Source organism: Lithobates pipiens, unplaced genomic scaffold (assembly GCF_037356315.1).
Source record: "Lithobates pipiens isolate NorthernLeopardFrog02 unplaced genomic scaffold, aLitPip1_a1.2 Scaffold_25, whole genome shotgun sequence".
In the NCBI taxonomy this organism is placed as follows: domain Eukaryota; kingdom Metazoa; phylum Chordata; class Amphibia; order Anura; family Ranidae; genus Lithobates; species Lithobates pipiens.
Window position 1 is genome coordinate 153,219,015 of NW_027507787.1, and position 14,997 is coordinate 153,234,011.

The window sequence follows — 14,997 nt, forward strand, 5'->3', positions numbered from 1 at the left end:
AAAAATGTTGAACTCCAGCCGCCACAGGTGGTCAGAACGATAACTGAAAAGATCACTAGAATTAGTGGCAACTGACCTTAGATGCATAAATTGTTAAGGAACCCCTAGCAACCTCTGGAGGAAACAAAAGGTAAAAAGGTAGTGGTGCGCGGTACTATGGTGAAGAATCTAGTTAAAACAGGTTTAATATATTCAATAGGTACTCAAAAGATTAGAAGATAAATGTAATATCGTCTCCACTACAGGTAATAAATGGAGCGTAGAAAAAGAAAAGACAATATATGTATATAAAAAATATATATATATGTATATATAGTGAGGGACCCTCACTCCTATGCGTAGTAGTATTTTGAGCGGTAGACAAATAGATAAGAAAAACAATTAATGATAAATAAGACTGGTGGTCCCAATGCGATTTTTTAGGTAGCAGAGTTGCATAAAGTGGCAGTGCTGAATATAAAGAAGGTCCGTGAAAATAACTACTACTGTGTTTGTTTCAGTGACTAAAGTACTATACATAAAATAGTGGACGAAATAAAAAATATATAAAGTGAATCACCATGCGATTTGTTAAAAATGACGAAAAACGCATACAAAGTGCTAGTGCTGAACAATAAATAGATCTGAAAAGAAAATCTGCTAAGTCAAAGTATATGTGTAACAGTGTGCAAAAGTAATCATTAGCTAGATAAGGCAAAAGATGTAAGTAATGCTTGCCTTGTGACTAAAGAAATCGCATATGGTGTTAAAGCCAAGGGAGGGTTAAGCAAAGTGACTCTGTGCGGGTGTCTTTATACCATAGACTTAAATATCGGTGCAGTGCACTAAATTGAATCATACAATCAAAGAAAATAAATCAAATTGTTAAATCAAAACAAAAACGCATAAACGATCCAAGTGTTGGTGAGAGGGAAACAACCCTCTGGGAATAATCCAAAACAGAAGGAAAAAAGGTGCACAGTGTTTGAAGCTATAAAAAATATAAAAAAAACAACAATGGAACAGTAATCCTAGTTAAAATTGTCCATTCAGCTGGTGCAACAACAAGTGGCGATTAGCCCAAAATCGCATGTAACAAGACAGTCGCCTGCAATGCTGGTGCTTAAAATATATGTGCACTATAAGGTAGAGATTTAAACAGTGATAATGGTGATGGTGGATATCTCCCACGTGGTCCTGTGTAATCAGAATATGGGTGTCCCCTTACCTTACAGCTGTAAGGTAACAGCATATGGTATATGTATCCTCAGGGTTCCTGGTGGTCCTTATCCCTCGAGGTCCTATTCACGTGTCCCCGGGTCCTGGCGTCTCCTGCCTACTGTGCCGTATTGGGCTCTGTAAGTGGTCCCTCAGCGGTACTTCAGCGTGGGGGGGGGGAATTGGTGGTATACCTCGGCGGTTTTATGCAAGGGGTTTAAACAGATAAGGAGGAAGAGAGCCCCATAGTATAGTATTTTTCAACAGTATTGAAATTTATTTATAAAAACAGCTTTGGTACTCACAAACAGACAGAGTTTTTGTATGGTGTATAAACGAGCCTCAAGCTCGATTGCGTCACTTCCGGTAGTGCCTCCGGCTCGAGGCTCGTTTATACACCATACAAAAACTCTGTCTGTTTGTGAGTACCAAAGCTGTTTTTATAAATAAATTTCAATACTGTTGAAAAATACTATACTATGGGGCTCCCTTCCTCCTTATCTGTTTAAACCCCTTGCATAAAACCGCCGAGGTATACCACCAATTCCCCCCCCCACGCTGAAGTACCGCTGAGGGACCACTTACAGAGCCCAATACGGCACAGTAGGCAGGAGACGCCAGGACCCGGGGACACGTGAATAGGACCTCGAGGGATAAGGACCACCAGGAACCCTGAGGATACATATACCATATGCTGTTACCTTACAGCTGTAAGGTAAGGGGACACCCATATTCTGATTACACAGGACCACGTGGGAGATATCCACCATCACCATTATCACTGTTTAAATCTCTACCTTATAGTGCACATATATTTTAAGCACCAGCTTCGCAGGCGACTGTCTTGTTACATGCGATTTTGGGCTAATCGCCACTTGTTGTTGCACCAGCTGAATGGACAATTTTAACTAGGATTACTGTTCCATTGTTGTTTTTTTTATATTTTTTATAGCTTCAAACACTGTGCACCTTTTTTCCTTCTGTTTTGGATTATTCCCAGAGGGTTGTTTCCCTCTCACCAACACTTGGATCGTTTATGCGTTTTTGTTTTGATTTAACAATTTGATTTATTTTCTTTGATTGTATGATTCAATTTAGTGCACTGCACCGATATTTAAGTCTATGGTATAAAGACACCCGCACAGAGTCACTTTGCTTAACCCTCCCTTGGCTTTAACACCATATGCGATTTCTTTAGTCACAAGGCAAGCATTACTTACATCTTTTGCCTTATCTAGCTAATGATTACTTTTGTACACTGTTACACATATACTTTGACTTAGCAGATTTTCTTTTCAGATCTATTTATTGTTCAGCACTAGCACTTTGTATGCGTTTTTCGTCATTTTTAACAAATCGCATGGTGATTCACTTTATATATTTTTTATTTCGTCCACTATTTTATGTATAGTACTTTAGTCACTGAAACAAATACAGTAGTAGTTATTTTCACGGACCTTCTTTATATTCAGCACTGCCACTTTATGCAACTCAAATCTCTGCTACCTAAAAAATCGCATTGGGACCACCAGTCTTATTTATCATTAATTGTTTTTCTTATCCATTTGTCTACCACTCAAAATACTACTACGCATAGGAGTGAGGGTCCCTCACTATATATACATATATATATATTTTTTATATACATATATTGTCTTTTCTTTTTCTACGCTCCATTTATTACCTGTAGTGGAGACGATATTACATTTATCTTCTAATCTTTTGAGTACCTATTGAATATATTAAACCTGTTTTAACTAGATTCTTCACCATAGTACCGCGCACCACTACCTTTTTACCTTTTGTCTTCTCCAATTGGGGTTCAAGTACCCCATTTCAGTGTGTGCAGCGGTGCAACAATTAGATTACTCTTTGATTAGGCGCAGGAATATTCTCTTTTATACTTAACCTCTGGAGGAACCCCATGGTTTGATGGAACCCTAGTTGAGAATCGCAGCACTAGAGGGCGCTCTCAGCGCTGTGGCTTAGCAGAATTATTTTGTCTAATTCATTGGCTGTTAAGATAGAATATCACTCACAGAAGAAATGCATTTGTTTTAATGGGTTGGCTGACTGAGTGACTCGCAGACTTGTATTGTTAGAAGAAACAGTAAGTAAGGCACAACCATTGCGTAGCACAGTAAAGCAGGAGGCAGAACCTGCATCCTTTATTCCTCACTAAATTATATATTTTTTTACATTTTGTCTGCATTGTAAAAAATGTTACAAAAGCAATCCTGAAAGCAGAAAAACTGATATGCTGCAGAGAAACTTTTAATCTATTCTCTATCGAATGAATGATCTTTGCCCTTGCCTATATTTCTATCTTACAACAATGAAATGATCTCTCACAATACATGTATTATATCGATATGATCCAGAATTGCAGGGTGAGATTTTTGCCCACATATCTCTTGGTAGAGAGTCATTGGTGTTTATGCAGAATAATCTTTCCTATAAATTATGGATTTTGCTGATGTCACCAAAATGAAATTTTACTTTTTATTTTTTTAAATGTACATTGTTTTTATTTTTTATTTTTGTGGTGAGGTTATGTAGTTTAATTAAATGTTAATTTCAGTTATTTTTTTTGTTATTGTTATTTGTGTACTGTCACTTTTAAATTAATTGTATATATGCAGTGGATATAAAAGGTCTACACACCCCTGTTAAAACGTCAGGTTTCTGTAATGTAAAAAAATGAGACAGATAAATCATTTACAAACTTTTTCCACCTTCCACCTAAATAACTAAAATAATATGGTTGTATAAGTGTGCACACCCTTAAACTAATGCACACTAGCGTATTTTACGTCTAAAAAAACTTGGATGGTTTTTCTAAAGAAATTCCGCTCAAGCTTAGCTTGCATACCCACGGTCACACAAAAGGTGAAAAACCTTCTGTGGTGCAGCTGCCCCCCCCTCCCCCCCAGAGTCCCCTTTTTCTTACATGAACCTGATCTTTCCAGCTACGAGAATAAGCTCAGTAGCTCAGCTGCTGTCTCCGGCCCTCACTGGACAGATTGATGATAGCAGCAGGAACCATTGGCTGCCAATCAAATCCAGTGACACGGGAGTCGGGGCGGGGCCGTCTGCTGCTGTCTGTGTCAATGGATGCAGCAGCAGGACTTGGGAGCGTGCCCACATGAGTGTCCCCATGGAATGTGGAGGAGGAGCCAGGAGCGCTGCCGGGGCACCCCAGAAGAGGACCCTTGCACAGAGCAGGTGAGTATAACATGTTTGTTATTTAAAAAAATAAAAAAAATGAACCTTTACAATCGTTGTAATGTAATAACTAAAAATATATACAGTATCTCACAAGTACACCCCTCACATTTTTGTAAATATTTTATTATATCTTTTCATGTGACAACACTGAAGAAATGACACTTTGCTACAATGTAAAGTAGTGAGTGTACATCTTGTATAAGTGGAAATTTGCTGTCCCCTCAAAATAACTCAACACACAGCCATTAATGTCTAAACTGCTGGCAACAAAAGTCAGTACACCCCTAAGTGAAAATGTCCAAATTGGGCCCAATTAGCCATTTTCCCTCCCCGGTGTCATGTGACTCGTTAATGTTACAAGGTCTGAGGTGTGAATTGGGAGCAGGTGCGTTCAAATTGAAGTTATCGCTCTCACTCTCTCATACTGGTCACTGGAAGTTCAACTTGGAACCTCATGGCAAAGAACTCTTTAAGGATCTGAAAAAAAGAATTTCTACTCTACATAAAGATGGCATAGGCTATAAGAAGATTGCTAAGACCCTAAAACTGAGCTGCAACACGGTGGCCAAGACCATACAGCGGTTTATCAGGACAGGTTCCACTCAGAACAGGCCTCGCCATGGTCGACCAAAGAAGTTGAGTGCACGTGCTCAGCGTCATATACAGAGGTTGTCTTTGGGAAATAGACATATGCGTGCTGCCAGCATTGTTGCAGAGGTTGAAGGGGTGGGGGGGAGGTGGGTCATCCTGTAATTTCTTCAGTATTGTCACATGAAAAGATATAATAAAATATTTACAAAAATGTGAGGGGTGTACTCACTTTTGTGACTGTAAATATAGCAAATAATATTGTTGTTTGCTGTTTGTTTAAAATAATAACAATAATAATAATGAGGCTAATGAGGAGACATTTTTGACACAAGAACAGGTCCAGGATAGATGAAAGGAACTTCTGTAGCCAGTTAAAACACCATTGTAATCTTAAAAACATAAAAAAAAAAATAACTCCAATGCATTGCCCAAAATGGCATATTTTACTGAAATCCATTATTTTTCACTAGAATTTGGGGTAAATGTAAAAATACATTTTTTGTTCATCTTCATTGACAAGATCATATCTGATGTGTTCTCCCTTTGTAGGTGAGCCCCTATGCCGCTTACCTTCATGACTCGGTCTTAATGTATATGCTGGGATTGAAGCTAAATCTGAAGCAAGGGAGGGATATGACGGATGGAAGGTCAATGGTGGAAAGTCTGAGAGGATACAACCACACTCAGCTCTATGGTGAGAACAGTGACGGCTCACAAACCCATGACATCGGGTCAATCACTTGAAAGAATGTGTGCCAGAATTCGAGCAAGTGCCCAACCACCAGTAAATTCAAAGGCGAAATAGCCAGCGGCATGCCATTATAATTTAATACAGGTGTAACTTTATTGTTTCAGACATGCTGATGCAAAGTAACCTAGGAGATTCTTCTCTACAAATAAGCCCAGTTTTTTGGGTGAAACACGTCTATTTATAAAAAGTATAAGCAGCAGAGCAAAAGCCTGTGGCACACCATCATCCACATGCTGCCTGCCCCATAGCATTTTTACTGTGCAAAATCACGTATATACTGTATATGTGATTCTGCCCTTCCGCCTAGAGGGGCGCGTGTGAACAGGCCGGCAGGCCACTTCTGCTGTGAGCATTCACAGCAGAATGCTGATCTGCGGGTACCAGGCACTTAAAGTGGTTGTAAACCCTTACAAACCACTTTGACCTACAGGTAAGCCTAGATTAAGGCTTACCTGTAGGTCCAAGAAATATCTCCTAAACCTATACGGTTTAGGAGATATTTGGCCGAAGACAGGCACCACTGTCTACGGCGCATGCGCCGTAGACAGCGGCGCGCAGGCGCACTGAGCGCGGCATTTTCAACAACGGAGCTGCCGCGCGTGTCGGCTCCCGTGCGCATGCGCGGGAGTGACGTCATCGCGGCTCTGCCGAATGACAGCGGCGGAGCTGTGAGACCCCACCGAAAAGATGGATGCGCCGCACTACAGGGGACAGCGGTGACATCGTGCATAGTAGTCCATTATGCTTTGCCTTTGCAGGGAATGAAAGAGGAAGTAAACTCATCAGGGTTTACTTCCTCTTTAATGTCCTCCGGCACCCGCTGATTGTTGGTTATACACACAAAACTGAAATCTGCCTATGTAAACAAAGAAGATCTCACTTCTGACAGGGGGGAGGGATGGATTTTACTGTATGGGAACAAAATCCATCTCTTGCCTTAAACGTTTTAACACCTTTTGAGACAGTATCATTAGTAAAGTGAAAGTGCATATTTTTAGCACTGATCACTGTAATAGTGTCACTGGTTCCCACAAAGTGTCAGAAGTGTCAGTTAGTGTCTGATTATTTGCCGCAATATTGTAGACCTGCTATAAGTCACTGATCGTCGCCATTACTAGTATAAAAAAATAATAAATAAAAATCTCAGTATATATACCATAGTTTGCAAATGCAAAAACGTTTGCGTAAACCAATCAATACGCTTATTGTGATTTTTTATTTTTTTTGCTTTTACCAAAAATATGTAGCAGAATACATATTTGCCTAAATTTAAAGAAATTTAAATTTTTATATTTTTTTATTGGATGTGTCTCATTGCAGAATGTAAAAAATCGTTTTTTTTTTTTTTAAATGATGATTTTTTTTGTTTATAGTGCAAAAATTAAAAACTTTAATTTGTGGGAAAAAAATGTGCCAATTCTTTTTGGGTACAACGACCGCGCAATTGTCAGTTAAAGTAACGTAGTACTGTATCGCAAAAAATGGCCTGGTCATGAAGGGGGTAAATCTTCCGGGGGTCAAGTGGTTAAAGTTCAATGCAGGTGTAACTTTATTTTTCCTGATAAGCAGACATGAAGTCTCCCCCTCATGATGTGTTTCACCCAAAAATGTAACTTAATTTTCGGACCCCCTCCGGCTGGCTGCGGCGGCCCGTTTTCGCTTCAGGAGCGATCCGGGATGAGGGGATGGCCGTTGGTTTCTGGCCATCCCCTCTCGATCGTTCCTGGTGAATGAAAATCTTCCCCTGCCTGTGTAGTGTAAACACAGGCAGGAGGAAGTGATGTCACTCTCCTCGGGGCGGTTTTTTTGACCGGACGGCGAGGAGTGAAGACATAGTAAGTGCACCAACACTACACTGACATGTAGGTACACATAGGCACACTGTCACCCCCTGATCACCCCCCCGATCACCCCCCTCCCAGTCACAGTGTCACTGATTGCAGTGATCATTTATTTACTGATCACTGCATTTAGTGTCAGTTGTGACTGTAAAAACTGTCAGGGCAGTTAGTGTTAGGTCCAGGGTAGCCCCCTACCCCCCCTAATAAAGGTTTAACCCCCTGATTGCCCCTGGAGTTAACCCTTTCACTCCCTTTTGCCAGTGTCACTAAGCAATCGTTTTTCTGATGGCTGCATTAGTGTCACTGGTGCCACTAGCTAGCTAGTTATTTTTTAGGTTAACCGCCAGGTTTTTATAGCGTTAGGTACCCCCATATATTACCTAATAAAGGTTTTAACCCCCTGATTGCCCCTAGGGTTAACCCTTTCACCAGCGATCACCGTATAAGTGTCACTGGTGACGCTGGTTAGCCAGTTAGTTATTTATGTTCCCCGTCAGGTTTTTAGATAGCGTCAGGGACCCCCATATACTACCTAATAAAGGTTTAACCCCCTGATTGCCCATAGGTAACCATTTCACCCCTTTTTGCCAGTGTCACTAAGCAATCGTTTTTCTGATCGCTGCATTAGTGTCACTGGTGTCGCTAGGTAGCTAGTTATTTTTTTAGGCTCACCGCCAGGTTTTTATAGTGTTAGGTACCCTCATATACTACCTAATAAAGGTTTTAACTCCCTGATTGCCCCTAGAGTTAACCCTTTCACCAGCGATCACCGTATAAGTGTCACTGGTGACGCTGGTTAGCCAGTTAGTTATTTAGGTTCCCCGTCAGGTTTTTATATAGCGTCAGGGACCCCCATATACTACCTAATAAAGGTTTTAACCCCCTGATTGCCCCTAGTTAACCCTTTCACCAGTGATCACCGGATAAGTGTAACGGGTGACTGTTTAGTTAGTTTGCTTTTTATAGCATCAGGGCACCCACCATTTATTACCCAATAAAGGTTTAACCCCCTGATCACCCGGCGGGTGATATCAATTAGGTTTTAGGGTCAGATAGGGTCTGCGTCGCCACAGGCAGCGCTAGGTTAGTGCCAGTACCGCTAACACCCACGCACAAATCATGCACCTCCCGTAGTGGTATAGTATCTGAACAGATCAATATCTGATCTGATCAGATCTATACTAGCGTCCCCAGCAGTTTAGGGTTCCAAAAAAATGCATTGTTAGCGGGATCAGCCCAGATACCTGCTGGCACCTGCGTTTTGCCCCTCTGCCCAGCCCACCCAAGTGCAGTATCGATGGATCACTGTCACTTACAAAACACTAAACACATAACTGCAGCGTTCGCAGAGTCAGGCCTGATCCCTGCGATCGCTAACAGTTTTTTTTTTTGGTAGCATTTTATATTTAAATCCTGAAGGCGGTGCTTGGTTTTTGGGGTCCTGTACGTGGCTAGGCTCCCAAAAAGGCCCCCACATGTGGTATCCCCATACTCAGGAGAAGCAGCAGAATTTATTTTGGGGTGTAATTTCACATATGCTCATAGCATGTGTGAGCAATATATCATTTAGTGACAAATTTGTGCAAAAAAAAAAAAAGTTTGTAATATTTCCGCAACTTGTGGCAAAATATAAAATATTCCATGGACTCAACATGCCTCTCAGTAAATAGCTTGGGGTGTCTACTTTCCAAAATGGGGTCATTTGGGGGGGTTTTGTGCTATTTTGGCATTTTATGGCCTTCGAAACTGTGAGGAGTGAAATCAAAAATTTGCACCCTTAGAAATCCTGAAGGCAGTGATTGGTTTTCGGGGCCCCATACGTGGCTAGGCTCCCAAAAAGTCCCACATATTTCCGTACTCAGGAGAAGCAGCAGAATATATTTTGGGGTGCAATTCCACATATAACGATGGCATGTGTGAGCAATGTATCATTTAGTGAAAACTTTTTGTAAACTTTTTTTTTGTTGTCATTATTCAATCACTTGGGACAAAAAAAAATATTCAATGGGCTCAACATGCTCCTCAGCAATTTCCTTGGGGTGTCTACTTTCCAAAATGGGGTCATTTGGGGGGGGGGGGTTTGTACTTCCCTGCCATTTTAGCACCTCAAGAAATGAGATAGGCAGTCATAAATTAAAAGCTGTGTAAATTCCAGAAAATGTACTCTAGGGTAGGGGTAGTTGGGTCTGTAGTTCAGTTTGGGGAGCAAGATCAAGTGGGGGAATTTGTGACTTCTCCCAGTTGATCCTGAGTCCGGAAAATGAGCCAAAGTGTTCAATTGTTCGTAGGTCTTCAGCTAGAGAGGGACCTGAATTTGCTAGGTGTAGTGTGTCATCGGCATACATGCTTATTTTTTCTTCTAGATCGTCTATGCGTAAGCCCTGTATGGGCTGCATCTGATAGATATTGCTAGAGGTTCTGTGGCCAAGGCATATAGTAGGGGGGATAGATAGAGGGCAGCCCTGTCTGGTGCCTCTGGATAATTCAAAGGTATCTAACTGCCATCCGTTAGCTGTTATTCTGGGTACTCGGGCCTGGTATAGTAAGCGGATCCATCTAAGAAATTTAGGGCCAAAGCCATATTGTGGCAGGCATTTCCACAAGTAGTTCCACTCTACCAAGTCGAACACCTTGGCTGTGTCAAGCGTTGCCACTACCCTCTCTCCAACATTATTGTGATGGGCTTGCATGTTTAATTTTCTAAGACAGAATGAGGTGCTCCTGCCCAGCATGAACACGGCTTGGTCTTCATACACTAGGGTTAGTATGACCAGACTGAGGCGCAGTGCCAAAATATTTGCCAATATTTTGATGTCCACCTGGAGCAGGGAGATGGGCCTGTAAGACTCAGGGAGACCCAAATCCTTGCCCGGTTTGGGGAAGAGCATTATAACAGCCTCCATCATGGTAAGGTAAAAGTCTCAAATAGGTGATTGTAAAGGGTAAGCAGCTGAGGTAGGAGAGTCTGACTGTATTGTGAATGGAATTTTGATAGGTGGTCCATCAGACCCAGGTGATTTGGATCTAGCGAAGCTGGCGATTGCTGTTGCTATCTCCTTGGTTGTTAGTGGTGCCTCAAGTGCTTCTCTCTGAGTTGAGGTCAGTCGTGGGAAGGTGAGTTCTTCTAAGAAGCAATCAATGGGTTTTAGATCATTGGATGTAGTGGTGGTGTGGAAGGAGCTAAAAAACTTGTGAAATATAGCGGTTACTGCTGTAGGTTCAGTTACCATCTCACCTGACAGGTTCCACAGGGAGATCATTACTGGGGGGGTCTGTCCTTGCTGTGAGCCATGTACGCTAAAAGCTTTCCCGCTCTCTCGTGTTTAAAGAGTTTCTGTTTAGAGAAGAAAAGATTTCTTCTAGACATCTCATATTGCAGCTAGTTAACTACTCTAGAGTGCAGTTAAAGGTGGGAGGCTTTATCAGGAGTTGGGTCAGTCTCATACTGACATTTTGTGAGGGAAAGCTCCTCCAGTACCTTATCTGCCTTTTCAGCTGTGGTTGTTTTAAGTCTATTAATTTGAGATATCAGAGTGGCCCTTAAATGGAGTTTGAATGAGTCCCATATATTAGCAAATGACGTAGAGTGAGCGGTTTCCTGAAAGAATCTTTTCCATTCATCGTCCATCAGACCATCATCTGGTAATAATGAGAGCCAGAAAGAGTTCAATCTCCATGTCCTAGATGGTTTAACTATAGTGACAGCTAGTGTTATCCAGTACAGACTATGATCCGACAAGAGTCTATGGCAAAAGTCTGTGTCTAGTAGGTGAGGCACTAGTATCTGTGACAGGAGGATAAAGTCTACGCGGGACATGGTGTTGTTGTTGGTGGAAGAGAAGCATGAGCATACTCTGATGTTTAAGTGTTTGGTCCTCCACGAGTCAGCCAGATTGAAGGATGATATCAATCTGGAAATCTGGTGAATGTACAAGACCTAGGAGTTAAGGCAGGCTGTTGTACTCTGTCCAGGTTGGGGTTTAGGGTGGCATTGAAGTCTCCCAGCCAAATGGCTGGGATCGTCGGATGCTGTGCCATAAAGTCGAGTCCCTCCGTCAAGACTGTCATGCAAAATGGAGGTGGTGTATAATAAGCCATTAGTAGAAACTGTTCACCATATATTTTAGCATGAATAAAAACATAGCAACCTTGTGGGTTTGAGCCCAGGTCACACAATTCAGAGTGCAGGGAATTGGTTATGAGCAATGACACCCCTCTTGCATGTGTGGTATAGACTGAATGATATGCCCAGCCAATCCAGGGGCGTTTAAGGGTAAACTGTAGGTGGCCATCTATATGCATCTCAACAAGGACTATAATATCTGCCCTTTGTTTTTTAATGTAGGATAGGACTGCTGTGCGTTTAACCTTGTCTCGTAATCCTCTAACCATACAAGTTAAGAATTTCAGAGAACCCATGGTATAGTGTGATGTAAATAACAGAGGAGTATGGTCATATAGTACCATAATGTCGTACACGAGGAGGTCGTCACCCTATATATATGCAAGCAAGCCATCCAGATAGTAAAGCATGTAGAAATATACTGAACATCGCATTCTGTAAATGATGATAGCATTTGTATTGGTTGCATCGGATTTTGATATAACAATCCCCCTTCCCTCCCGCCCAGCCCAACACCGACCCCAACTGGTGTAGGCATGTTCCCATAACAAAACATTAAATTGCACATGAAGTGGGTCAAACACTTCATTCAAGTAAAACAGTAACATAAAGAAAACCTGGATCTGGGCCCTGAGTGAAAAAGGTTGATGCAGTAATACTGCTCTGGAATCAAACTTAGCAAGGCATAATGTGGTAAGGCTTGTGTGGTATCGGGGGGAAGCAGATTTCAAGGTGAATCTATACCCACGGTCCAGGTCTCTCTGGCAGTGCAATGGGGGCGAAACTTCACCGAGTAAGTCTTGCATATTGCAAGACTTCTGTGACTCCTAGTAGTAGTTCTCCATTTTCAAAGGGGAATGTTTAATCTTTTTGCAGCCTCAGCCTAAGTATTTTGTGTAGTCCGGCCATAGCTTTTTGGGTACACTTGCGAGTACACGGACAAGGTAGCTTTGGTTTAGAATGTCCTTAATGGTTAGGTGGGTTGGTCTCTGAATAATGTATTGTTTCAGGTGATGGATATAAAAAATAAGACCTTTTCATCTCAACAGTGGATGATGATGGGGGGGGGGAATAGTGGGGACGGCAAACTGGAAAAACTTAAATGGAGGCCCGGTAGGAAGTCTACAGTAGCTGAAAAAAGTGCAGAGCGAAAGAGGCTTGTGGTCCCTGTTTACATTGTACAACCGTGTGCTGTATATTGTAGGTTAATCATGTGCTTTCCTGTTGGTTTCTTGGCTTTCTAGCCAGGCGTTGGTGTCTTTAGGAGTTTCAAAGAAACTGGCACAGTCATCATCTTCTACGCGAAAGCATGCAGGGAACAGCATTGAATCTTTAAGGTTTTTGAAGAGTAGGCGCCTTTTGGCTTCAGTAAAACTTTGTCTGCGTTTTTTTACTTCAGTGGAAAAAATCTGGGAAAATGGACACCTTGACATTGCCAATGGGTATGTTGCCTTTCACTCGTGCCATGTGTAGTGCTGCATCATGATCTTTGTAATTCAGCAGTTTAGCAATAAATGTGCATGGAGGGGCACCCTGTGGCGGCTGTCTGGCTGGCATGTGGTGCTCTCTTTTAACAGCAAATGTGGCTGAAAAGGCCTCTCTGCCATACGTTGTGATCAGCAGTTGTTCTAGGAATGTAGTTGGGTCTTTCCCCTCAGACCCTTCTGGCAGACCAATAAAGCGAAGGTTGCACCTACAGAGCCTGTTCTCCATGTCGTCTTGTTTTGCAAAGAGTTCATTGATATGGTACTGCACGCGTTCGGGTGAATTCTATAATGGTGGGATCGCGTCCTCTACCTCCCCAATCTGGTCTTCGAGGTCTTAGCCATTCCTTGAGCTTATGAAGGTCCTGTCGGACCAGGGAGATATCCACCTTCATCTCCTCAATTTTAGTCATAAGGGTGGCTTGTAGCGCAGATATGACCTCCAATACCTTTTCCGTATCTGCTCCTGCCATCTCTCTCCCCTCCGACACGGTTCCGCCATCATCCTCCAGGTTGTCTTTCTCATTTCTGTGATATTTGTCCAGTTTGGCAGCCGCATCTGACTTAGGTTTCGTCTGAGCCATGGCTGGTATTAAGAGGAAGCAGGTGTAACAGGCTGGGTGATGCTGGTGTTAGTATAGGGGGTGAGCTGAAAGAGGGTGTAGAAAAATGGCCACCGTATATGGCACCAGGGATAAGGCCACAACAGCTACTCGCCTCTGGCAGAGCTGGATGCTCTCTGGACACTGAGCCAGGAATAGTGCTCTGACAGGCTGGGTGCTCCGGTAGCAATGCGGGGCCGGAATCTGGCTGAGAAGTCATAGTGAGGCTCGCTGGGGTGTAGCAAGATGGCCACCGCTCACATGTTGGGGGCTGGGGATCATCTGCAGGCCGGCACTCAATAGTGGCACTGCTTAGGCTGAATGGAGGGGAGAGCGAATAGGGTGTCTCACAGTACCTGGCGAGGAGCGATCCAGAAGGCAGCAAGGCCGGGATGCAGTGCTGGCTGAAAGGCTGGGAGGAACAAGATGGCCATGAACCTCCGGGAGTAGGCAGAAGCCTAGATGTGGCAGCCCGCATAGCAGAGTGCCTCTCCATTCAGGCCGCCGTTCAGTCAGAAGATTGTGGAGTTGTGGCAAGGTATGTGCAGGGTCTTCATGGGGATTTCCCAGGCGGATGAAGGAGATTGCAGAGTGCAGGAGTAATTAGTAAAGGAGTAATGGACGGCGCTCAGATCATACACGTCCTACTCCATGCTGCGTCAGACCATGCCCCTTGTTATACTATACTTACATGGCATTTATGTTAGTAATTCTGCTCCACAGGAGTCACTGGGCTGCTGAGCATTGATGAAAAGGGACAGCGTTTCATTGATTACTCCGTATATGACCTGCAGTCGGTTGGCAATATGTCTCAATTTGTCCCGGTTCTGCAGTATGACAGTTACCGCAAAGTGATCAGGTAAGTGTTAGGCATGTAGTTCTCACTTTTCACCACCCGTCTTTAGTTCCTTAATTGAAAAGGCAATATCTTTTCTTTTGTTCTGTCTGGGGATGGGGGCCAGGCATAGCATCAATATGCCGTCAGTGATGGACTCTGGTGGCCATCTTGGGAGAGCCTGTGTCTAATTGAATATAGCAGTTTAATAAAATGTATAGATTTTTCTATAATCAAAGTATCTGTATCCTATTTTTGTCATACTCCTCTGAGGCACAATTAAAGTCCCACCCTGTTCTACCTTTTTTGAAACATAGTTGCATAATAGGATACAGAACTGAGATT

At 42.7% G+C, this 14,997-nt stretch overlaps 1 protein-coding gene across 1 annotated transcript in view; it reads left to right on the plus strand.

Moving 5' to 3' along the window:
- The window catches only part of LOC143930579 (guanylate cyclase 2G-like), a 105,286-nt gene that overhangs the window by 16,346 nt on the left and 73,943 nt on the right, over positions 1-14,997 (plus strand). The window contains exons 5-6 of the mRNA XM_077455044.1: positions 5,566-5,710; positions 14,541-14,676. Coding sequence (XP_077311170.1) covers positions 5,566-5,710; positions 14,541-14,676 — 281 coding nt within the window. The remainder of the gene's footprint in view (positions 1-5,565; positions 5,711-14,540; positions 14,677-14,997) is intronic.